At 34.8% G+C, this 26,823-nt stretch overlaps 1 protein-coding gene across 1 annotated transcript in view; it reads right to left on the bottom strand.

The window, feature by feature from the left end:
• The window catches only part of LOC143246225 (reversion-inducing cysteine-rich protein with Kazal motifs-like), a 95,839-nt gene extending 70,562 nt beyond the window's left edge, over positions 1–25,277 (bottom strand). The window contains exons 1-2 of the mRNA XM_076492561.1: positions 25,110–25,277; positions 19,229–19,281 (exon numbers count right to left, since the gene is read on the bottom strand). Of these exons, the coding sequence (XP_076348676.1) occupies positions 19,229–19,281; positions 25,110–25,179 (123 nt within the window). The 5' untranslated portion in view covers positions 25,180–25,277. The remainder of the gene's footprint in view (positions 1–19,228; positions 19,282–25,109) is intronic.
• Positions 25,278–26,823: the final 1,546 nt, after the last annotated feature.

Consider the following 26,823-nt stretch of genomic DNA (forward strand, 5'->3'; position numbering starts at 1 on the left):
TTAACCGCGATTATTGTTGAACTTTAAACATCTATAATCCTCCACTTGTCTTAAGAATTGTATAAATTTGAGATTAGAGCGTCAAGGTCTACTTCAGATGAGGAGATAAAGGAAAGACAGGAACTATGCTACCGTTTTTTGTGTGTGGGAGGGGATGTTTTTTATAGTTCCCAACAAGACTTTTAAAAGTCCTTTAAAATGTCTTTAATATTGGTTTATGTATCGAAATTTCAACATTTTATTAATTCGGTATATTCAAAAAGAAATTGAAAAACATATCTAGAAAGTATGATAGTTCACCTTTAAAGAGTGGTACTTTTCTCACCAGGAGTTAATGAGTGTAGCAATAGCAAATCATTAATAACGCAACAAAATTACGGACATAAAATGCAGACTGTTATTATGAAATCTGCATATATCTTTCTAAAGGGTATATATGCACATATATATTTGTGTGTGTGTGTGTGTGTGTGTGTATCTAAAGAGTATTTATATGTGTTTGTATATATATATATATATCTTTCTAAAGGGCATGTGTGCGTGTATGTACCGTTTTAAAGGATATATATATATTTGTGTGTATCTTTCTAAAGGGTATATATATATACGTATATATATGTGTGTGTAACGTTGCATGTGCCAGCCTACTCTACACGACAACTTATTGAGCACTACCTAACTAAAGTTACGACGAGAGGCGTAATGTTACACCTCAGAAGACTGCGTTTAGTATTACACTCCATAACTTTGAGTTAATTGTGTTGTTCAATCGCCAGTACCCTGTAATAGCTCGTGTCCCTTGTAGAAATTACCTTGTGCACGCTAGCAACAAAACCACCACCGTCACGAAGTGTCACGTGTAATTTGGAACAGATTCATACTCGAAGTTTTGAGTTTATAAGACAAGAGCATGTATTTTTTTTTAATTCAAGGATGATGTTATAGGCTATAAACAAACACAATAAAAAAGCAAGAACGTATTCACCAGAAGGACCTTTTACAGATAAAAGAACTAAATATAACTGCAAGAACACCAAAATATTTCGTATGTAAAAGAAGCAACTTAAAACTGCGCTCGCGTATGTGTGTGTGGTGGAAAGAAGGGGGGGTGTAAAGTTTTTTGACCAAACGAAGCCGACTTACAAAACTCGCCTTAGGATTCTGGATTAACTTTTATGCATGCTCCTGTTTTTCCCGAAAGTAATTTTTCTAAATTTGTTGGATTTTTACTGCAACAGATTGAAAAGTCCTTCCTCCTAACTCCCGCTTCCTAAGCCACTGTTATTTACTACATCGTTTCGAAACTACGTAATAAGTGTAACAGGAAAATGGAATTGTCAGACTCAGATAAAGTAGATCACCAGATTGAAAATAAAATATCTGGTATACACTCAGAATAAAAAATGACACGTAATTAACCTTAACTTATGTTTATGTATCGTTGGTTACTTTATTTTGTTCATTTTGATTTCACTGTCAGTTGATGACATCGTCTGTTTATTGGCAAAATAAATAGTCGGAAATTCTAGATGACGAGAAACCCACTTAAAGTAAAAATGTTTCTCAGAAAGGCTAGTATTAGTATTAACACTTTTACTAATAAAGCAGAGAATAATGTTTCAACCTGAAGATGACCAAGGAAGGTCGAAACGTTGTTCTTTGCTTTGTTTATAAAAGTGTTAAAAAACCAATACTAGCCGTTCTGAGATACAAATAGTCGAAAATTTAGTGAAAAACTCACTGTTTTGATATTAAATTAATCTTATTCTTTCATTTGTTGCTTTAACCAATATTTTGAACTTTTTATCAATAATTTTTACCTCTCTTGCAGGTAGGCACAAGGTCACTTGATTCATTATAAATCTAACAAAAGTCTAATGGTTTATATATTTAAAAACTTCCAGGTCGTCAAAAGTCCTGACATTTGTCAGTCGTCAGTTCAATTAGTCTTTTTTTATATAGTTGTTTTTAGCGCACAGCTACACGATGGCCTATTTGCTCCATGTTCACCGCAGGATTTGTTTATTTGTTTAATTCCGCGCAAAGTTATAAGAGGGCTATCTGCGCTAGTCCTTCCTAATTTAGTTGTGTAAGACTAGAGGGAGGCAACTAGTCATGACAACCCACTGCCAACTCTTGAGCTACTCTTTTACCATCGAATAGTGGGATTGAGCGTCACATTATAACGCCCCCACGGCTGAAATTTCAAAAAAACAAACAAACAGTAAGCCATCAGGCCCAACATGGCCAAGCGTGTTGAGGCGTACGACTCGTAATCTGAGGGTCGCGGGTTCGCATCCCCGTCGCGCCAAACATGCTCGCCCTTTCAGCCGTGGGGGCGTTATAATGTGACGGTCAATCCCACTATTCGTTGGTAAAAGAGTAGCCCAAGAATTGGCGGTGGGTGGTGATGACTAGATGCCTTCCCTCTAGTCTTACACTGCTAAATTAGGGACGGCTAGCACAGATAGCCCTCGAGTAGCTTTGTGCGAAATTCCAAAACAAACAAACAAACAAATTCGTTGTATCAGCGTTGTAAGAGAGTAATGGTTTAAACGAATAAGGTGAGAAGTTATGCTTTTATTGTATTACAGTGATAAAAGGTTATTTATTGGTTAGAGTGAATGAGGTGATATGTTATGGTTTTGTTGTATGAGGAAAAGTTAATGGTTTTGTTGTATGGGAGTTATAAAAGGGTAATAGTTTAAATTAACAGATAAGAAGTATATGTTTAAGCAGAGTGACAAGTTATTTTGTATTAATAACACGTGAATTTCCATCAGGAAAAGATACATGTTTGAAATATAACATAAACTTATTTTTTTATCTATTTTGTTATTTTGTAAACATATATCAGATAGTTACGAAAGGCAAGTAACTTAGTTCTTAGTTTAAGATTCGATGTGTAATAATTTAATTCATAGCTCAGTTTAACAAACAACGTGATCTTCATTATTTATAAAGTGTTTTTACAGTGAAGTTAACTAGCACAAAATAAATTATGACCACCATCAAAATGAAATTAGAGACGTCCTCTCACGGCAGCTTGCCTCGTGTTGAGATAGATAACGAGAAGGGACATGTGCTGTCACTACACAGCTGAGCACTTCGTGACAGATGAATTATCACATATGTGAGACGAGGTGTGTAGATGAGAGGTGGATGGGGGAAAGAGGGTAAAAACCAAACGAGTGTTGTCTTCCTTCGCACCCCAATAACACCCCATTTAACTCCCTGGTTTCAACTTCCGCCTCAATTCACTGATAATAACAAAGGACGAAATTCGCTCAAATAAGAACATGGCAAATGAACATATCACAACCAACTGACAAAATCAGTTATTATACAAAACGCAGGACAAGTTAAGTCGCAGTAGCTCGGAATTAAATGCATTATGTTCATGATTGTTTGATGTACGAACAAAACTACTTCAGTATTTTACAATACGTGAAGCATTTGTCTTGAAAGCTTCATTGTTAAACGATGGTCTTCATTATTTTTCTCAATAATAAAAATAATCAAGAATAGAATAAAAGTAACTCAAATCAAACAGATAGGTTTCTAAGTCTTCTTGCTGTTTTTCTATTTGTCGTAACTTGATGAATTTAAAATTAATCTGATTCGGAATATCTCTAATTCCAAGATCTTACGAGTGAATGTATGCAAAAATGTATTAAAAAACGTGCCAAACATACAATATTTGTTATATCCAATTCCGACAAGGCCTTCAGCTTGATATCTGATTTCATCAAGACTTGTAGAGGACGACATACACAACAATGGTTGAGACGTTATATTACTGAATTGTGTGAATAACAACTGTTAATATGTGAACTGTATTAAGTTAGTAAAGTGTGCTTTTTCATTTCATTTAAATCATTTTCAAATCAAAAGTAAGACCACGACAATATGTACATTACCGTGTGCGATAACCCTCCAATCCCCAATCAGATAACATCTTGAAAACAATCAGTTTCTGATCTTGCACAAAACTGGTATTTACTTTGTTCACCAATAAAATGACCACTAAGGTAAATATTAGTATATGTCAATATATATTGAGGTAAGTATTCGTAAATCACGAGAAAATTAAATTTTGTTTTCCGTTTATCAATTTTTATCTTGTTTCGAAATGAACCAAAGTCTTTTTTCTGATTTCCTCTGATCTAAACTTTGAACTTTAAAAGGTAATAATAACGTTAAGGTCAGCCAGCATCAGTAATGCTGTCACAGTAAGAAACAAGAACGTGTGTTGGGTAATACCAGCAAGTGTGGTGTTTACTAAAGTCCCATAACTGTTTACCATATATGGTTATTAAATTCCCACAACTGTATACCACATATAGTTGTTAAAGTCCCACAACTGTATACCACATATAGTTGTTAAAGTCCCATAACTGTATACTATATATAGTCGTTTAAAACCCATATCTGTCTATCATATATAGTTATTAAATTCCCACAACTGTATACCATATATAGTTGTTAAAGTCCCATAGCTACTTACCATATATAGTTATTAAATTCCCACAACTGTATACCATATATAGTTATTAAAGACCATTAGTTGTATACTATATATAGTTTTTAAAGTCCCATAAGTGTCTACCATATACAGTTGTTAAAGTACCATAACTGTATACCACACATAGTTGTTAAAGTCCCTTAACTGTATACCATATAGTGTTCTTAAAGTCCCTTAACTGTATACTATTATGATTGTTAAAGTCCCACAACTATAAACTATGTATAGTTGTTCTTTGTTTTACTGGATTTCCTGAACTTTCGTGAGTGGCAGCAACAGCACTGTTCGCTCCACTGATCTTTATAATGAAGGAAGCAGGTGTAATGTTTCCTAATATTAATTTTCCAACAAAGTAGAATGTGAGTTATTCTCTCTTCAGTAAAACAGGGTTAAGAAAACGTGTTTCTTGTGCATCGTAAAAATGAAACAAGCTGTTGAAACAACAGGGCATTAATTTACTTGTTAGTTTCTTAGAGACTGGATGTTAAGATGAGACATTTCTAACTTTCTGAAACATTGAAAATAAAACTGAGCAATATATTGAGGCTTTCTTGGTCAGTGGATCTATAACATCCACTGCTATCAATGCTAAGCCCATTCTGAAACTTTGTGATTTACAACAAACGATCACTTCTGTGGACCATAATTAACTTGTCATCATTTAGAAAACAGTAAATTTCGCAAATAAATTCTCAAATTTTTCATGGAAAAGAGATTTCCTATCATTTTGTTTTTTCTGATAATTTATTTTTTGTTTCTTGTTCAAAATTTCTCCAAAAGTGTGTGATGTGAACCGATTTTTCTGGAAATGTTTTTTATCCGGAGTGTTAAATATTTATTAAAATAGACGTACATAAACTAATTGATATAACAACATACTTGTTACCCTCTCACAGCCCTACCCCTTCTGTGGCCTCTTTCTTTTTCTTTTATCCTGAACTTCATACCCCATCGTCCTCTGACTTAAACAAACTTGGAGGCAAGGAGTTGGCTACGTCCGTCGCTTTCACCAGACCATCAGACTGTGCTTAACGTCGAAGCCGGCTGTTCAATGCGGGTCTTTGGTACAGAATAAACTATCTTAACGCCAATGGAGAAAACAGTTCTGCCCAATTTCATTGGGTTAGAGGTCGTCACAACCAAACACTCTCTCACTTTCACGACATTACATTCCACGAAACCACGGTACAAACGTAGGCGTCCGATCCGCAAACACCCACACAGAAGGTGCCAAGATGAAAAATATAAACATGCTAAACATGTATATACAGGTGAGAAAATATAATCATTAGTGTACATAAATAAAGTACATCAGAATAAGTGAAACAGGTGATAAAATGTTCCTCATTTATTGTCAAATATTGATTTCCAGGAAAGGAAGATAAACACAGGGATATGAAGCGTCATCGAACCAAATTAAACATGATGAGAAAAATAAACACGCCTGTTTATTGAAACAATGTAATGTCCTAGGAGAAACAAACAAATAAAAACAGTATTTATTTTCTGAATACTGAATAGTCTTTTTTTTATGAACCATGACAGTGGTTCATAATAGTGATCGCAAAATAATTTGTTCAAAATTCTAATAAAACATCCGGGCAAAATACAATAGGTTACCTGTACTTTTGTTACACAGGGAATAGAATCCCTAACTTTAGAGTTATAAGTCCTCAAATATATCTTTGAGCCACTCAAGTCTTCAAGAGAGAAGGCTTGTTACTATACTTCTGATCGTCTGTTTGTTTGCTCTTGAATTTCGCGCAAGCTACACGAGAGCTATCTGCACTAGCCGTCCCTAATTGAGCAGTGTAATACTAGAGGGAAGGCAGCAGCTTGTCATCACCACCCACTGTCAACTCTTGAGCTACTCTTTTACCAACGAATAATGGGATTGACCGTAACTTTTTAACGCCCCCACAGCTGAAAGGGCGAGCATGTGTGATGTGACGGGGATTCGAACTCGCGACCCTCGGATTACGAGTCTAGTGTCTTAACCACCTGGATACATTTGATAACAAACTCGTATAAATACATCTTACAATTATAAAATGTTTACCTTTTGTTTCAAAAAGAACCTTTTTGGTACGTGACCGTATTTGACGGGAAACAGTGAATATGATATTACATTTTACAAAAAATGTTATGTAACAAACTCGTTCTGTTTAAACTCGTATGCAATATGTACTTTTCCTGTCATGCCACTGACTTAAATATTATATTACTGACTTAGGATTAGGAAACACCGTTAGGAAATTATGTTCCCCACCCATCACCGATGGCTTGGGCGTTGATAACACTAAAATTCCAGATTTGATATCTGCAGCGACCACAGTGCAGATAGCCCATTAAGCATTTTTAATCTTCACAACAATAAAAACAAGCAAGTAAACTGAGCCTGTGTAAATGTTTTTCAGTGTGTGTGTGTGTATTCCGTATTTCACAGATATCGAAATCCGATTTTTGGCGTTATAAGCCCACTAACTTACCGCTGAGGAGGTCTTGAGTTTGACACCCTAATACAAATAAACTCAAGTACCCGAGAATTTATGTGCATTAAAACCTTATTTAAAATGTGTTTTAGTACATTATAATTAGTTTGTATCGGATATTCACCAAAATTAATATTATAATAAATATCCTACGTTTTATTAACTTATTAACAACACTTTTAGTGCAAAGAATGAAAAAGACTTGTTTTTTTTTTCTTTTATACATTCTATTTGTTTCACTTTGTTTGAAGAATTTTAAAGTGTTATATTTTTAAAATTTGGATTACGCGACAGTTTGTTTATTATAAAAATCGTCTGAAGTTTCCAGGAGACTAACAAAAATTTTGGCAATTAAAAAAATTATTTAGTTATTTTATCTGCAGAACAGTGGAACAACGTTAATTTGCCCGATCATTTTAAATTGAATGTATTACTTGTTCAATCCTTACATTTATCAATTATGTTATTGTTTTAGCTCAAAGCTACCAGCTAGGTTATCTGCCTTTTGTCCATCATGGAGAATTGAACCCTGGATTTAAGCCCGCAAACATACCGCTGGCCCATTGAAGGACATCATAAATGTGTTTCAAAATCGTAATGTTCTTTACTTAAAAAAATATGAAATAACGTAAAATATAAAAGTATCAATATTAATTCCCTATCAGAGCGGCTTACTTAAAACAAAGTTATAATTCAATCGTCCCAGCATGGCCAGGTGGTTAGGGCGCTTGACTCGTAATCCGAGGATTGTGAGTTCGAATCCCCGTCACACCAAACATGCTGAAAGCTGTGGGGGCGTTATCATGCCGGGCCTCATTAGTAAAGGAGTATCCCAAGAGTTGGCAGTTGGTGGAAATGACTAGTTGCCCTCCCTCTAGTCTTTCACTGCTAAATTAGGGACGAGCAAATGTACAAAACTATCTTCATGTTAAAAGTATGATAATAATAAATAAAAGTGAAGGATAATAAAACTGCACATTAAGCATTCAAGTCAGAGCTGTCGATGAAAATAAGAATAAGGGTAATAGAGTAGCTCTTTATCAAACACAATTACCAGCTGTTGCTTTCAAGTACCGTGGTAAATTATTATTATTAAAATTATTACAGCAAATAACTTGTATTTGTTTGCATAATAAAACCGCATTGGGTTATCTGTTGTGTACACCGCTGAGAATCAAACACTGGAAGTTAGCGTTGAAAGCCCATAGACTTACCGCTGTCCCAACGGAAAAAAAGCAAATAAAAAAATATATACTGTCACTACTGTGTATGGATTTATAAAATTAATATATAGTGCTAACTTAATTAAGCACATGAGCTCTTTGTCGTCAGCGCAGTCTCAAATTAAAAATAACTACAAGATATCATCACAATATTTACTACCTCCCCACTATAACGATACTATAACTTCAATATAAAAATCAATAATTCGGTTGTGTGGTAATCTTTTTCTCCTAACTCTTTTTCTTTTTTAAAAAATTAGTTTATAAAACAATGGTTTCTCCAGCAATACTTATTCATCCCAATTGTGACATAATCTAGTTGGTTCAATTCTTACGCCCCGCGTTAGTACAGCGATAAGTCTACGGATTTACAACACTAAGATCAGCGGTTCGATTCTCCTGGGTGGGCTCAGGAGATAGCCCGATGTGGCTTTGCTATAAAAAACACAAGCAATCAATTTTTATACACTTCCGCTTCAGTCAATAAGCTCTGCGCACAAACAAAATAAATATAAAATTTTTCATATAAATAATCGTTAATATTGCATGTTATCAAACAATCAAGAGAAAAACAACTAAACCATCGTAACAACAATATGATAATCTTACGAAAGTACTTTAATCATTTAGCTTAAATGATATACTTAATGAATGATTTCTTACCAAGATAGATATGTATATACATACTATGAACAATGAACTCATCATACAAATTTAAATGTTTGTTTTGAGTATTAAAAAATATAAAAATTCTAAATTTCTACGTTAAACTAGTAGTTCTACATAACTGGAACCTCATCCTCTTTTTATTTTTCTAGGGTGTTTCCTTCGTGGAAAAAAAAAAATCCTTTATTTCATCATAAGCATTTCTGACGTAACAAAAGAAAATCGCACAACCAAAGAGTTCATCCCGTCCTCCCTCGAATTAGTTTGCTCTCCGAGTTCAAAATGTATTTTTAACTCCCAAAACATACACCTCTAGTATCAGAATGCACTACGTCAACCCCAAAAAATAGTCCCAGTCTCAGAATCTTGTTAAAAATTATCAGAATCTTTCGTTAAAAAGCTAATCAAATATTATCTAAACTACAAATCAAATTTCGTTTAACTCAATTCGTTATTGATAACCATTAATGTTTGCCGAAAATAGCACACACGTATACTTTACTTCCGGTTTGTTTTTTTTTCAAGATAAGTTTTGAGCTTCATTTGTAATCTTTCTTCTCTGTTTATTTTTTTTTATGTGTTGCCGGACAACATAATGGACAATGTATGTCTTGAATGCACAAATATGATATTATAGAGTGATTGAAACCGGTAATATATTTTTGGATGTTTTTACTTACATCTATATACAAAAGAAACTTATAATTTCAAAATGAGAATAGAAAGGATGACATAAGTGTCTTTTATCGTAGACAGTTGGGCTTAATTAAGTATCTCATGAGCTTACTCAACTATTTAAAATACCGAACAGATTTAACTTCTATAGATTTAGGATAATCCAGTGGTATTAAAGTAGGAATTAGTAGTTATACAACAGAGCGAACAGGCGAGAAATCCAGGTGACAAACGTTTTGTCTTTTACGCTGAGGTAACTCAAATGTAATTTACTTAACCAAAAATATATTTTGTAACTCAATAAAGTATGTTATGTTTCTTAAGTTGACAAAATAGTATTTCTGACCAAGGAAAAGTTTGTATTTTGACATAAGGTATTTCTTGAAGCAAAAATATTGAAAAACAAAAATGTCATCATTTTTAACTGACATTTGGAAATTTTATGTAGCTAGGATTTTAAAAATAGAAGATAAATAAAAAATTGGGAACTTAAAACAACTGCAAATAGGGATCCTGAAAAAGCAATCAAACAAGGCTGGAGATACTATAGACATTATTCACTGAAACCACAAACCCCTATTTGATCTCCATGTTGTTACCTAGAATTATATTTGATTAAGTCAAAATTTCCTGTTTTTATTTATCTTGTTTTCTTGTTTACGGCTATTTTTATGCTTAAGTATATGTAAAAAAAATTACTTGATATGGTAGCTAACTTTATACTTTGTGATAATAATAAACATAGCTAGTGACTAGCTATAACGGTTCATTATGATTTACTGTAACTATCGACTAGTTGATCGTATTAGTTCGAGATGCAAACTGTTAAGCTGCAATTAGAGATCGTCATAGAGACTTGTTTGAGAATTTTGAAACCATTTTTAGTTCAGGGTATCTGAATATAATGCATAACAGTGGGCAGATATACCACTACTAAGCACATATAAAATTATATTAGTAAAAAAGCAGCTTTTTCAAATAAAACATCGCTCTAGAAAAACTTTCGTGTTTCTTAAAGTTATAATTCTACAAATATGTGTAATAAAAAGTAATACTATGTGTATCGATTTTTTCTTTCACTTCATACATAATTTAGGAGTTGGCTCCATAAGGACACCGATTATATAGTTTGAAAAGCATTGAGTACCTACATATTACAGTTGTCTAATGTTTATCTATTATTGACTGATAATTCATGTTTCACTCTGTATCTAATGTTCTTAAAAGAACATAAGATATCTGTAACGAAGCCTACTTTAAGGGGGTAATAGTAGCATCGTTTACACTAAATTATGGTGTTTTTAGCTTATGTAAAATACACAAGAAACTAGTACACTTTTAATATCCTTATGATCGTCGTAATATCTTATTTAGTATTCTACGAAAGGTTTGGGTGCTATACAACAAGTCATTTTTGTTGTAGGCTTGTAAGAAAGCAAGAGTTACAAATGGATTGTTTTGAGCGCATTTTCTTCCTTTGTAAATCTGACATCTATGTTTTTTATGTGCATTTATATATGTGTACAATCTTATCAGTCAATAAAGACGATTTCAAAGTGTTCTTTGAAATAAATCTTTACTGTTTAAGGTACTGTTTGCCTGAGCATTCTATTAGGGTCTTATGCAGTTACAATCCCTATTATGAACCACTATAGTGGTTATAATATTTATTTTTTTGAGGATAAGGTAAATTATTTAAAACGACGAATTCACAAGAGTAGCTTTTTTGTTTTAACTTAGGTATATAAAAACCACTTCTCATAGACTAATGGGTAAATCTGCAGGCCTTGACTAAAATTCGGGCCTCGAAATCTGTTGTTGATAGAGTACACAGAGCCCATTGTGCAATTCGTGCTTAATCAAAACCAAGCAGTACGTAAGACCATCTTAATTATGAATAACTGATTATCAAAAGCATACATATTGTTTCATTAAAAAAAACACACATCTCGGCTTTCAATAACATGAAGTATCATATATATGTATTGCGTTTAAGTTTTAAGTAAATGAAAAATTGATAGTAATTTACTCTTTAATTGAAGCATAAAAAATATGCTTGTCGAAAATGAGACGAGTGTGGTCTAATAGTTTGCGCACCCGCACTGTGAATCCAAGAATTTGTGGTAAGCAACTCGTTGCTATAGAAATCCTCTTCGCATTTTGGAACCGTGAATGTGCTTTAAGAATGATAGCCAAATCCCACTTTCCATCATACAAAAACAGCTCAAGTGTTGTTGGTGTTTGCTGTTGACTAGATCTCTTAACTCCATCAGTTCATAAATAAGGGGCCCGGTATGGCTAGGTGGTTAAGGCACTCGACTCGTAATCTGAGGGTCACGACTTCAAATCCCCGTCACACCAAACATGCTCGCCCTTTTAGCCGTGGGAACGTTAGAATGTTACGGTCAATTCCACTATTCGTTGGTAAAAGAGTATCCAAAAAGTTGGCGGTGGGTGGTTATAACTAGTTGCCTTCCATTTAGTTTTACACTGCTAAATTATGGACGACTAGCATAAATAGCTCTCGAGTAGCTTTGAGCGAATTTCAAAACAAACCAAATCATAATTAAGGACTGCAAGCGATGATAGTCTTTTATATAGCTTTGCACGAAATTCTGAAACGAGCAAGTCTGTCCAAATTTGCATTAAAAACGACGAATGTCAGTAGCATCCTTTCTGCCTCACTGCATCAGTAACACTGAGATATTTTACTGAGGATTATTTTACGTCTTTTCGTAATGTCATAAAAGCAGACATGTTGCTCTCAGTGGACTACAAAATGATACAGGAAATAAAGTAACGTAGAAAAAAAATCTCTTGTGCTTTCTTGCTAATTTTACTATAGCGCATTCATAATTCTGGAAAAGTAAGAAAATATGTACTAGAGATGGATATTACCTCTCATTTTATTCGATGGTATTACTCGCTTAAAAAATTCTTCAGGACATTGTATCAAAAACAAGAACCGGTTAGATGTTATGCATTTTTATCGCAGAAAGAAAGGTTTTGAAACCATTATTCCGTAAAATTTGCTTCAAAATATATACAACTGTTTATCCTGGTTTAATGTTATTACACACGTACATCTACATCAATGTTTCAAACCGCAACATGCGAATCCTGAAAGCGATAAAGTTATTATAATTATTTTCATTTAATTGGAAAATGTTTGTAATCATCTAGGATACCAGGGTCAATGTGTAAAGCGCTTATTATAGAGAATACCACATTCCTGTTGAGCGACTCAGATCAGCAAACTCTGACATATCTCTCTAAGTTTAGGCCTCGTGCTGGTCGCGTTCACCTCTTCTGGCACTATGCCAAGCATTTCTGTATCCGTTTGCCAGTTGGTGGGCCTATTTTCATCTTTACTCATGGGTAGTTTTTTATTACTGTTTTGTAGATTTTTTATTACAGAAAAAAAGAAAAGCACCAGCGTGATATTTAAAAATCTGAGCTCGCCCACGCGTTACGGGAAATTTATTATTTTTCAAACTGTTTTTCTCTTAATCAATATGCTTCACTCTTAAATTATTGATCATCAACTAAACATCTACTCGGAATGCAAAATATTTACCGACGGAAAAGGGAAACTTATCAAAACTTACAAAAATAACTACATAAATAGGGCTCCAATATTCAAAAACATTGCCATTAAATTCATTCTTGTGAAAGTATTGAAATAAAAGAACATGAAGCAGACCGACAGAGAGATTATTCGAAATATAAATAGCCGGAAGCATTATGTGTTCATCTCTGCATAATCTTACCTTTAGGGTGATGCTTGTGTCCTGTGTGTCACTTAGTTCATCGTTGTAGTTTGGTTTAAAATATAATGCCGCAAATGAAATGGGTTCGTTTTCCTCTTTTTTTTTTTCTTATTGTTTGGTACAACTTATGCGCACACAGTGCAGTGAAACTCTTGTTTAACCTCTTTAAGTCGTGCGCTGTAATATTATCACGTGTTAAACAGAGTATATACTACACAAATCACAAGGTTTAAAAAACCCTGTTTATATGTATGTTTTAAATGAAGACCATGCAATAAGTGAGGTTAACCCACTCCCTGAATGCTGTAGCGATACAAACATTCGCATTTAGCCCACTCACCATTAGACCACAATTCTGAAAGGTCAGTGGGTCTGTGACCTCAACGATAACGAAGGCCCTTATTAGGTTATGCACGCTGAGAGACTTTTAACTAGTAACAAGAAGCTTTTGACCCAATCTGGACCTCACCTCAAATTTATATAATCTGGATACGTTAAGAAATAAATTTTGCTGATTTTTTCATTGCTATTACGTGGAGTGCATTTTTCCATTTCTAATACAGCCCAACTAACTTGGTTCTAACAAGTATACTTATTTTGGCGTAATTAATATATGCTAAAATATGAGACATAGTTTTCCAAAAATAAAGAAATAACGCTTGTAAAAGTTCTTACTGTGTTATTTTTTAATTCTAAAATTTAATTAATCGGAGCAGAACACTGATGCATATATACGTTTATATATATATACGCTATATATATGTATACATACATATACATACAATATGTCAATTAAACTTTACCCTGTAGCTTTAAAAAAAGACTGTATCAGATTACATTTAGGTCAAGTACTTCAATCAATTTCATTTCTAGAAATGTTAATCGTACGTATCTGTGATATTTTTTTGGCCAAAAGTGACACCTTAATGATAAGCATGTTGGACCACGGGTCAAACGGACTAAACACACTTCGCACTTTCAACTGAGGGTGTGTTTTAAAAGTAATAGTCAATCCCGTTATTTGGTCCGAATGACTAGACAAGCCCTCGTAGTGGAAGATGCTGTGGCTGGCTGACCTGCCATGAGTTCAAATGAGGTAGAAGTGCACCTTAATCACAGAGGTCTGACCCGGCAGTTTAGCCCATTTGCGTATACAACGTCTTTCAGGTTACAAATTCCAACTCCCGTTCACATCTGTGATTTTAGCGTTTGTGCATACAACAGAACTTTCCATTCGTAAATCACTATGTGTAAACCATTAGTAAACAACCAAAGTATCACAAAAAACACCTCATCTAATATAAATAAAACACACTATTAGTTCAAAATATACTCCCGAGTTGAATATTAATGGATATATATTTTTTCTATAAGACACATATGGCTGAATGGTATGACTTCCCAAATATAACCTGACATAAAATATAATTACCTATCGATATATTCTCACGGGATATTCTTGAGAAATATTTTGAAAGTCATCAACCTCGAAAACCAGCATAAGAAAAGAACTGTGTAAACCGAGGTGACGTTCTCTAACATAGAAACGCATAAAACTATTAAAGGAAACTCGGTACCGTGACGGACTTTTCGCCTGATTGATCACCGTCTAAATATTTCTTGAGTTTAGTCCTGAAAGAACGAATGTATCTCAGAAGAAATATATATATATATATATTTATGTAAAGGATCCCCCTACACAGAACAAAATCTGTCTTGGCAATTACAAGGCGAACTATGCTCCAATACGACTTTCAATGGTTGACTGCCAACTTGGACAATAAACACTATGTCTCCTGTTGTTAAACATCTCCACGCTTCACTGACTACCCCTATCGTTTGATTTTCGTAGACTCCCAATAACAATAGAAGTAGCTCCATTTATTGATACAAACGGAGGGGTGGGGTGGAGAGACTAGATGAAAAAAATAAATAAATGATTAGAGTCATTTGAAAATACTCTTACAAGTTCGATGGCTTCGAATTCTCGTTCGATTTGGTACACAATGATATAGGGTTACGCACTCAAAGGAATAATCCCCAAAACGAATTGACAGTCTATGTAAGGTCACTCATGTTTACTGTAAGCTTATACAACTATCTGAAGCAAATCAAGCAATACTTTCATTAATAACGCCAGATGGCGAGTAGGTCGCGCAAAGTTACACCCACTTGCTGAATACTTTTGTAACCAATCGACGAAAATCAAATAATAGTTTCTTGACGCCCAACAAACGCCCCCCAGTGGCTTAGCGGTATGTCTGCGGATTTACAACGCTAAAAACCGGGTTTTGATACCCGTGGTTGGCAGAGTATAGATAGCCCATTGTGTAGTTTTGTGCTTAATTCAAAATAACAACAACGACCAACAAAGAGATGGAAGGAATTCAACTTTTATTTTTGCGTTGGATAATAAGCCAAAAACAACCTAAGGAGCCAAGCAATTAAAAGGTTATAACAATTCGTAAGATAACAGTAAATGTCCACTGAAACATAATCAACAAAACTAATTAAAATTAGAAATTCATTTGAATAAAGATTAAGGCAAAAATTTATCTTTCTGGTCAATTCAAGCAATAAGTAATCTTCATGAGAGATCACATAGGCAGTAGGTGGTGCGGCCTTACTACGTATCCTTTGGTCAGTGGCCCGGCATGGCCAAGCGCGTTAAGGCGTGCGACGCGTAATCTAAGGGTCGCGGGTTCGCATCCCCGTCGCGCCAAACATGCTCGCCCTTTCAGCCGTGGAGACGTTACAAAGTGACGATCAATCCCACTATTCGTTTGTAAAAGAGTAGCCCAAGAGTTGGCGGTGGGTAGTGATGACTAGCTGCCTTCCCTCTAGTCTTACACTGCAAAATTAGGGACGGCTAGCACAGATAGCTCTCGAGTAGCTATGTGCGAAATTCAAAAACAAATAAAACAAACAAACCTTTGGTCAGCAGTTCTAAAATATATAATGCTAATACTGAACCTTAGAGGATTTTGACCTGGCTCTTATCCTGTGTATCGCATAAGATGTTGGTTTTTTTTGTGTGTTTTTTCCAAGTACAAACATTTTGTTCACAGTTCCAACTCTTGACCGGTTTGAGACTTTTGGTTTGTTTTGGTTGTTTTTTAATTTCGCGCAAAGATACACGAGGGCTATCTGCGCTGACCTTCCATAATTTAACAGTGTAAGACTAGATGGATGGTAGCTAGTCATCATCACCCACCGCCAACTCTTGGGCTACTCTTTTTGTAACGAATAGTGAAATTGATCGTCATTGAAAGGACAAGCATGTTTGGTGTGACGGGAATTCAAACCCGCCTCCTTCAGATTACGAATCAAGCACCTTAACCACCTGGTCATGTCATGCCAAATTTGAGATCTAATTGCAGCCTAAACTATTTACGACTTCTTCTTTTTTAACATCGTCAATATGATAGATTAAACGAACAACGAGGTTATTTGTCATAGTTAAAATGCCCTCGTAGCTAAAAGTTCGAAACACGTTCAGGGGCATACCACAGAACACAGATAACAAGGGTCTATTTGCTCTTCCAAAGCTATCCTTGCACAACTACTCTTGAGAAAAAGTAAAGTTTTAACCCCACTCTTCATTCCTCGGCAATCATCGATTCGCTCTTTTACTTCTTGTAAGGTACCAGCCTTCACTATTGCCGACTAAAATCATTCTGTAACTTAATCGCCCTCTTAGAAAAATTGAATCATCTTAACTTAAGCCTAATTTGTCTTTTTTTCAAATTTAAAACTAATGTCCTCTCATCCTGTTATGTTCAGAATGGAGCACAAAGAAATTAGAAGCCTTTACTCTTCCCATACTCGAATAATCTTGCAACTTCACTAAGATCATTCTTAGTCTTCTTTTATCAAGAGAAAATAAAAGATCTTAACCTATCTCTATAAAGTAACTCTTTTATTTCTAGAATCATCCTAGTAGTCCTTCTCTAAATTCCTTCCAATAAGTTAAGACCCTCTCTTAAATAAAGAGACCGAAACTATATGCAGTTTCCCAAGTGAGACAAAAATATCGATTTGTATATAAGAAGATAACTGCCTGTCTTGATTTATAATCAATATGTCTACAAAAATTCACATTTACATTGTGTGAACTTTGCTATTAGCAACAAATAGTGGATAGCAATATCCAGAATTATGACAAAATATTTTTCTTCAGTTACACTATCCTGCTCGAGATTCCACTGGACAAAACCCAATCCCAAAGCTCCTAGTATCTATGGAACGGACCATCAGAATGAACTTAAATCATGTTGCTGAACCATCTGTTACAGTTTTGTTTAGACGTCGTTGTTCGTGTACAAACGCAGTCGAGAAAAATCACTGATCGTATCTTGTGTTTACAGTTTAGAAGCAACTTGAGTAACTGATGCTGAAAAATCGAAGTTCATTTCTCCTCGATGTTTATTTTCCTAACCCGATTATCAAGTTGACACTCAACACTTTCAAGACCTAACCTGTCATCAAGTGTATCAAAAGCTACGCACTTGAACTGTAACTCCCCATCCCCGTTAACAGGAACTCGGCAATGGGTTTTAAGTAGTGTTGGAGGTTATAAATAATCAGTGCATAACAACAAACTAGACTGATAAAGTGCGTTCACTCTTCCATATTAGATAAAAACTGCACATTCATATATATTTGTATCTTTCATATTCAGAATGGATGTGTGTGTATGTGTAACATAACTCTTCCTACAGAAACAATCGTTTCTCTCCCGAGGTTTCCAGAAAAGTCAAAGTTTTCATCCTACCCCTTGAGAAACCCAGGTTGTTGTTGGTTTTTCTTTTCAAAAATCCCTTCTCATAAACTGCTGGACTCATCAACTTCTATATGGTACCAAACGAATCGTCTCTGCCCCAAGGTTTGCACATAGGTAAAACTTTACTACAAATTCCGTTCGTAATGTCGATAAAAAAATTAAATTTTCACTATGGCAGCAACGATCATTAAACCAAAACAGGAATCAAGTTAAGTAACAATTTCTGCGATCTGTAAATCTTGTGAAGATTAGAAAAAATCACCCGTTATCACCCATGTATACAACTGACCACAGGATCAGGTTCACAGAAATGAAACCTAAATATTTTCACCAGAGAAACGTTAGAGACACTATTGAAATACACAAGAATGGAGACAAATTCTTAAACAATAATATGAGCTTCTCAACTGTCGCATCCCGGTTGCGCCAAACATGCTCGCCCTTTCAGTCGTGGGGGCGTTATAATGTAACGATCAATCCCACTATTCGTTGGTAAAAGAGTAGCCCTAGAGTTGGCGGTGGGTGGTGATGACTAGCTGCCTTCCCTCTAGTCTTACACTGTTAAATTAGGGACGGCTAGCACAGATAACCCTCGTGTAGCTTAACTCGATAGTCTAACAGTTCATAACATATAAGTCTATGTTTTGACTTCTAACTTCTAGTCATCATCATCCACCGCCAACTCTTAGGCTACTCTTTTACCAACGAATAGTGGGATTGATCGACGTTGTAACGCTCCCACGGCTGAAAGGGCAAGCATGTTTGGTGTGACGAGTATTCGAACCCGCAACCCTCGGATTACGAGTTGAGCGCCTTAACCATCTGGCCATGTCGGACTTCAACGATTAGTACAGATTCCTAGATTTCACTTCCTCATCACCTGGACAGAAATTTCTATTCAAATTCATCCTGTTATTTTAAATAGTTTTTAAAGATTTTCTTAAGTTTAATTTGTTTTATTTTGTTTTTTACTTTACCTGTTTATATACACTATTTCTATTATGCTCTTATTTGTATTGGTCTCCCAATATACAATATAAATTACTGCATACACGAAGTCAACTCACAAACTAAACGTAGCGTATGAGACTTACCTCTTCACAAAATCTTCTGCATGAACCTGTGACCTGGACACAACAGGTAGGGGCTGAATTAATAGAAATAAAACAATTAAATATTCATAAGTTTTTTTTATACTTTTTTCATGAAAAGACTTAAGTAAACCAACTTTTTTGTTCAGCAGCTACGTTAGAACTTTATTTCAAAGGAACAAAAAACTACTTTATAATCTTCAATACAGATTTAGAAAATATCGAGGCTTAAAGCAGGTAAGTTTCCAACATTATGAATTGTGTATAATATTTATTATGTTTTGACTTCTAACATATATAACATCAGATTGTATCAGAAACAAAACATGCTTAAGAGTAAAAATACAAAGCACAAAAATTGTAATATAAGCGAAACATGCTTAAGACTGAAACTAAATATATGTTAGTTTGTACCATAAAAATAACATGTTTAAAATGGAAATAAAACACACTACAAATTCAAACAAATTTGCGTCATTTGCTTGGTGTAAAGCGAAACGTTTAGTGTCCAATTAAAGAAAAACAATAAGTTAATATTGCAATGCCATTTATCTCTAGTATGTTAATTTTATTAACAGAAATACCTGTCTTCCGAGCAGGTATAACTTCTAGGTCTTGCAGAAGGCTATTAAGCCTGTGGCTTTTTCTGTAATCGTCTAACAGTTCTACAACAATGTACTCGATACTTGATATTCAATAACCTTCACCATCCATGAGAAAAAGGATTTTACTGAAATTTTAGTTTTAAAAAATGAGCTATCATTACAGCATTACATCACAGAGTAACTGGCCAGGTAGTTAAAGGCACTCGACTCGTAATCTGAGGGTCGCGGATTCGAATCCCTATCACACCAAACATGCTCACCCTTTCAGCTGTAAGGGTGTTATAATGTGACAGTCAATCTCATTATTCGTTGGTAAAAGAGTAGTCCAAGAGTTGGCAGTGGATGGTGATGACTAGCTGCTTTCCCTCTAGTCTTACACTGCTAAATTAGGGACAGCTAGCACAGATAGCTATCGTGTAGCTCTGTACGAAATTCAAAACAGACCAAACCACAGAGTAACTTTTATTAAAGTATTTCTTTGTAGACGCAGTTATCAGTGAAAAAGTCTTGCTTTTCTGTTACAAAACTAATGAAATTTCCACTAAAGAAAAACAAATATGTTTTAAGTTTGTTTTTAGATTGTCTTATATTTAAATCTTTGTGCTTTTTTATATTTTTTTCAGTTAAATCGAAACATATCCTTTTTGGGTAAATTTCAAATGTTTTACTTATTACTTAGCTATAAAATTGCTACCTAGTTATAAAAATATTACTCAATTATAATTAGTGCGGAAGTTTCCAAGATTCGATGTTTGATGTATACATCGCAGGCTCCATTATAATAAGATTGTTGTTTTATACAATCCAGTATGATATCTTTATTCGTGTAAAAATTCATAAATATACAGCTGTGAAAAACAGCAAAGCATTGTTGCAAAAATATGTGAGGTAGAAAAGCTACATCTGAGTAGCTGCTGTGTCTAACCCGTGATTTTAGTTTCGTATATACAGAGACTTACCCTTGTCCCACTGGGATACACAATGGAACGAAGTCTTTGGTGAAGGTTTGGTTCATTTAGAATTTCGCGAAAAGCTACAGGAAGGGTATCTCCGCTAGTCGTCCCTAATTTGGCAGTGAAAGATAGAAGGAAAGCAATTAGTCACCATCACCAAACCGCCAACTTTTGAGCGAATAGTTGAATTGATTGAACGTTATAACGCCCTCATGGCTGAAAGAGTGAACATGTTTTGGTGGGATAGGGATTCGAACCCACGACCTTAAGACTACGAGTCAAGCGTCCTTACCACCTGTTCATGCCAGGCCAGCTCTGGTGAAGGAGTCGACAGCTTACCATAAATAAATTTTTGAATATAAGCAAAACTTCTCTCTTCTTCATTTCATATTTGTAACCTATTAATTTCGTAACAAATCTATTACTTGTAAATCCCATGACTACCACTGTATAAATTTTCATGGTTAGTATTGTATAAATGCGATTTCAATATGTGTTATTGTACAGTTACATGATTAAGAAAAACTTAATACACCTTTTGCGAAATATCTATCGATACGAAACTAATGTTTGGTGACAGATAGTTGCCAGTTCGTCATATTAGTGGTCATATCATAGCAAGAAAACGCAATGCATGCTGGATTTCAGGTTATTTTCAATTAAACTAATTTAAGAGCATGGACAGACATGCATATGAAATACTAGAAACAAACGACTTTATAACAATAAGTTTATTCGTCTTTAATTAAAGAAAAATGACAAATCTGGTGTTATAAGGTCACTTATTTCTATTACTAAAATGTATTTTACACACCAGTATGTACTACATTAATTAGATATGCATACGATTAATGTAAGGAATGATCTTACATCATAATAAAAATATATAAACAAAACACCATAAAGACATTTCCCTTCAATATTGTTTTTAAACACACACTTCATAGCTTTAAACTTTTCCCATAGGGCACTTAACGTTTTTGTCGGAAAATAAATGCAACTGTGTTTCCTCTTTCTATGATCTATGTACACACACACACAATCATAAGTACGGTGTGAAGGCTCATTTTTGCAAAACTAAAATCAAATGAATGTTGCATGGCAATAATACAGTAGTGATATAAGTTAGGCAGGAAGGATAATATTTATGGTAAAGACTGAGTTACCAGTTTAAAATCATATGTAACAACAAAATTACTTGAAGTACTGGTCAGATGGCATGTAAAAATCCTTTGATGAGTAAATTGTAAATTTACGGACTTACATCGCTAAAATCCAGAGATCGATTCTGCGCTTATGACAAAATGCAGATAGACTGTTCTGTAGCGTTCCACTATGATAACGACAACAACGACATGTAAAAACATCATAGGATGTAGTATTGTTCTAAGAAAATAATGTACGCTTTCAGTATGAAGTAAATGTCTCGTCAAATTAATGGTCGATTTCTTTTCATTTTATTTGGCTCACTACAATCTTATCTCGATAATAAATCTAACTGAAACTTCAAAAATAAACTAAATAAGATGATATACCTATTTGTTTTTCAGTATCGTTTCCAAATATTTTGCAAATAATTAGATTTTTTTCACACGTATCAACAATGCCTTCCAATCAGAGCAAGTTACCTTCTTAGACCAAAACTAAAAAAACATATACCAGGTGGTAAGTGTAGCTAGTATACTGTTCTTACTTTCTTATTTATAAAGACTAGAATGTTTGATTTCATCAGTTGGGTTCCCTCGCTGTTAGCGATTTTTCGACCGTAATCCCAATAACACTGGAAGTGTGCCGGCCAGCTTAGGAGATTTAAGTTCGCCTTAAATCAGAAAACTAATATAACAATGCAAAATAATCTGTACAATGAAATTGTAGTTATAAAAGTAAATGTATTTAATATTCTAATTTATTAAGTTAAGGTCTGTTTGGAATTAAGCACAAAGCTGCACAAGGAGCTATCTTCGCTCTGCCCATAACGAATATCGAAACCCTATTTCTAGTGGTGGGAGTCCGCAGACTGTGCCACCGGAAGGCATTAAGTTAAAGAAAGCACAATTACATAAATAACAGAGTATAAGTACTCTCGGAAATATTTTAAGCTTTAGTCAAATACACATTTTCACAAAAGAGCAATAAGTATATAGCACCAGTTTAACTCACTGTAATTCGGAATATAACTTTGTATAAGAACATAAAATTAAAATTTCCTGTACTTATATTGTTTCGAAAAATAAAAAAACGAATGAACTTTTAAAATAATTTTAATTTAGAACTGCATCATAAACGTAATTTCATTGCATTTAACTGCTGTGTTTGTTGCCCAAATAAATTAATGCATCTAAACACACGAAACTTTTTTAAAACATATGGAATATATATTGTATCATACAATATATGGTCAGATTAGCAGATTTGATTTGAATTTAGCGCAAAGCTGCAAGAGGGCTATCTGCGCTAGCCGTCCATAATTTAGCAGTGTACGACTAGAGGGAAGGCAGCTAGTCATCACCACCCACCACCAGCTCTTGAGCTACTCTTTTTTAGTCACGAGCAACAGGGTTGACCATCACATTATAATACCCCTGTGGCCAAACGAGCGAGCATGTTCGTTGAAAGAGATTCGAACCAGCAACCCGTAGATTGCAAGTCGAGCGTCCTAACCACCAGCCCATAGTAGTAGTAGCAAAGACAGTAGAGGCCGTCCCCAATTTAGCAGTGTAAGACTAGAGGAAAGGCAGCTAGTTATCATCACCCACCACCAACTCTTGGGCTACTCTTTTACCAACGAATAGTGGGATTGAGCGTAACATTATAACGCCTCCACTCCTTAAAAGGGCGGGCATATTTGGTGAGATGAAGATTCAAACCTGCGACCCACAGACCACGAGTGGAGCGCTCGGCCTCAAATTAACAGGAGGCAGTGCATAAGCAAGATAACCAGAAATGATAAATTTCCTAAATCTCTTTCCATTGCTAAATCCTTTGCACGTCTACCAAGGGGATAGTACACCTCGTATTACCTTATTATAAATTATTACCCCTTCTCATACAATGAAAATCAGAATATTTCTTGCTCGTGCTAATCCTTTAACGACCGAGAAAAAGAAAGAAAGACGCACGTGATTAGGAGAGAGGTGACTAAGAAATGTCACACAAACAAACAGTGTAGGTAGAGTTATTTTTTCAGAGCAGGGGGAGTACAAACGACCATCAAATGGACACAAGCAACAAGTTTAGCAACTGAGCCACTGATGTTATCAATGTTAAAAGTAATCAATCATTTACAGGTGACACTCTTGTTGTTGCTGACGTATGTGTTGCTATGGTATTATTTATAATTAGTGTTGATACTAAAACAAAAACAAAAAACGCACTCGCAACTGAGCCGCTTACTTAATAACAACTACTCGGGTTTGAAATGTTCCAATTAAAGTTTTAAAAAATGATAAATAACCGTAATAGGAAATAAAATTTGATAATACTAATAACACATTTCGCATAAAAAATATTTTAAAAAAATACGAAGTTCATATTTATGGGGAGAAGGCTTTTGTTTGTTTCAACACAAACCACACAATGGGTTGTCCACCGCAGTTACTCGAATCCCAGAGTTTAAAGCCCTTAAAATTGCCCTCTGATATACCGGGGTTCGAGAAGTCAAGTATAAATTTACGTCTTTAAGTAAATTATTAATATTATCTAATGTCTCAAAAACAACAGTGGAATAAAGAAATATATAAAACCAAATATTAAATATTATCTTCTATCTAGTTTAACGAAAACATATTCGTTATAAATTACTTCTTTCTTAGAACAAATTGAAGCATTTATTATAAAACAGGTTTAATTATATCGACCTATTTTAAACAAAAACGCCTGTTTGTCATTCAATTCCAGAAAATTATCCCTTGAGACTCTTTCGGAACGCAGTGCCTATCCAAGCTTATCCATAAGGCTGGTAATTATCTTATGATAAATAATATAATATGTACTCGTTGTGAATTTTATATTGCTAGTGAGTTAAAATTATCTAGACAATCAATACATCTGCGTGTTAGATCAAAGAAAGATAAAATATTTGAGAACATAAAACGTTTTTTCTGTAAAAGTATAACACGTTTTATGCTTCTTATTTTTTGTTTGTTTTTAATCACAGCTTCTCAAGTTAAAAACCGAAGCCTACAGCTCGGAAGCTCCACGTAATTACGAATATGGATCACACATGGAGACATTCGTCCACCACCGCACCGTCAACCCGTAAAAGAAGCAGACTTGCTCGTTATGTGTTGTGAGACTTTAAGTTGAGAACTGGAAACGGTCACTTACCTAAGGCCGATACCCGAGAAACCAGGGCCGCCAGCAAGATCACGCCGATGACCGCTACCATTCCATCCATAAGGAACGAACATTAGACATATCTGCACATACACTGTACCAACAGGCTAAAATAACACTTCCCCATACTCGCAAAAGTTCGTCCTCGTTTCTAGTTTTCGCATACCCACCGCGTGCCACCACAGAGACGTGCAATTCAGCAGCTGATTGGTTAACACCCTCACGCCCGCAGCGTCCCAAAGCAACCCTTCGCTATTCTACACTAGAGAAATTCCTCCCGGCGCTGGCAGGCCACGTGCTCAGGAAGCCCAACACAGGAAGGTGGGTTATTTAAATCAATAGGAGTGTGTTGTACGACAAACAAAATATAGAAGATCTCCAGCCAGTGGACATCGAAAATGTCAACCAACCAAATCGTCCTTAATCTCACAATGACATTAAAGTTTGACACTACTTCATCATAAGACATAATATGTTGAATATTTGATACAAATTAATAGTACGACTAGCAATATGAAAAATAATTGGCAAGCAGTTTTTAAAAAGATGATATGATGGTTATCTTAGAGTCAGTTGTTTATTTACCATACACTTTCAAAAAGGATGATATGATGGTTATTTTAGAGTCAGTTGTTTATTTACCATACACTTTCAAAAAGGATGATATGATGGTTATTTTAGAGTCAGTTGTTTATTTACCATACACTTTCAAAAAGATGATATGATGGTTATCTTAGAGTCAGTTGTTTATTTACCATACACTTTCAAAAAGGATGATATGATGGTTATCTTAGAGTCAGTTGTTTATTTACCATACACTTTCAGAAAGATGATATGAATTCATTAATTCCCATCGATATAGAAAAAAAGAGTCTATAGGGTTCCCCGCTGACACACACGGATAATCGAAGGATTTACAACGTTAAAATCAAGGATTCAATTCCACTTGGTGGACTGAGCAGATAACCTGATGTAGCTTTGCTATAAGAAAACACCCACATTTATATGGTTTATAAATTCCTAGACTTCAGTTTTAGTTACTTAAATCTCTCTTAAACCAGAGCTGAAATTGGCGAAGATGACCAGGGGGTGACGAAGTAATGTCGAGTAGATAAATACAGCACAGTTTCTAGGAGATTAATAACATACATGTTTACTATTTGTTTCAATTTAGCTTTTTGTCATTCGCTTTTCATTATATGTGAACTACATATATTTTGCTAAAGTAAATTAGTGGTCACATATTTTTCTGTGTTATTTGAAACCTGCACAGAAATATACGCTGCACAAGAAATATTTATAAAAAATAATATACAGTTCTGAATTCGACGTCTTACTTACGAACCGAATGTTCCGATTTTTTAAAAAAATCAGCATGTGTTTTTTATCCGTCACATCCGTAAATTCTTTGACAGTCGAAACCATTGTCTGGAGATCAAGTTACCAAGTCTATCACCACATGACCGTTCTATTCAAACAACATATACGTTCTTTCTAGTAGTCTAGAGGGCGCTTACAGAATTAACAAATAGCGCCGTTTACGGTGTCCAACGCACGGACACACTTCGTGGGGCAACCAGTTTCCCACCCGTCAACTAACCCTCATGTGAATTCTATAGCCTGCCTTCCATAAAGATCGTTCTTATGAACCGTCCTTCTCAAATGAATGACTCCCTGCTGAGATAGGGGGTGCGACAGTTTATTA

This window comes from Tachypleus tridentatus, chromosome 3 (assembly GCF_004210375.1).
Source record: "Tachypleus tridentatus isolate NWPU-2018 chromosome 3, ASM421037v1, whole genome shotgun sequence".
NCBI lineage: Eukaryota > Metazoa > Arthropoda > Merostomata > Xiphosura > Limulidae > Tachypleus > Tachypleus tridentatus.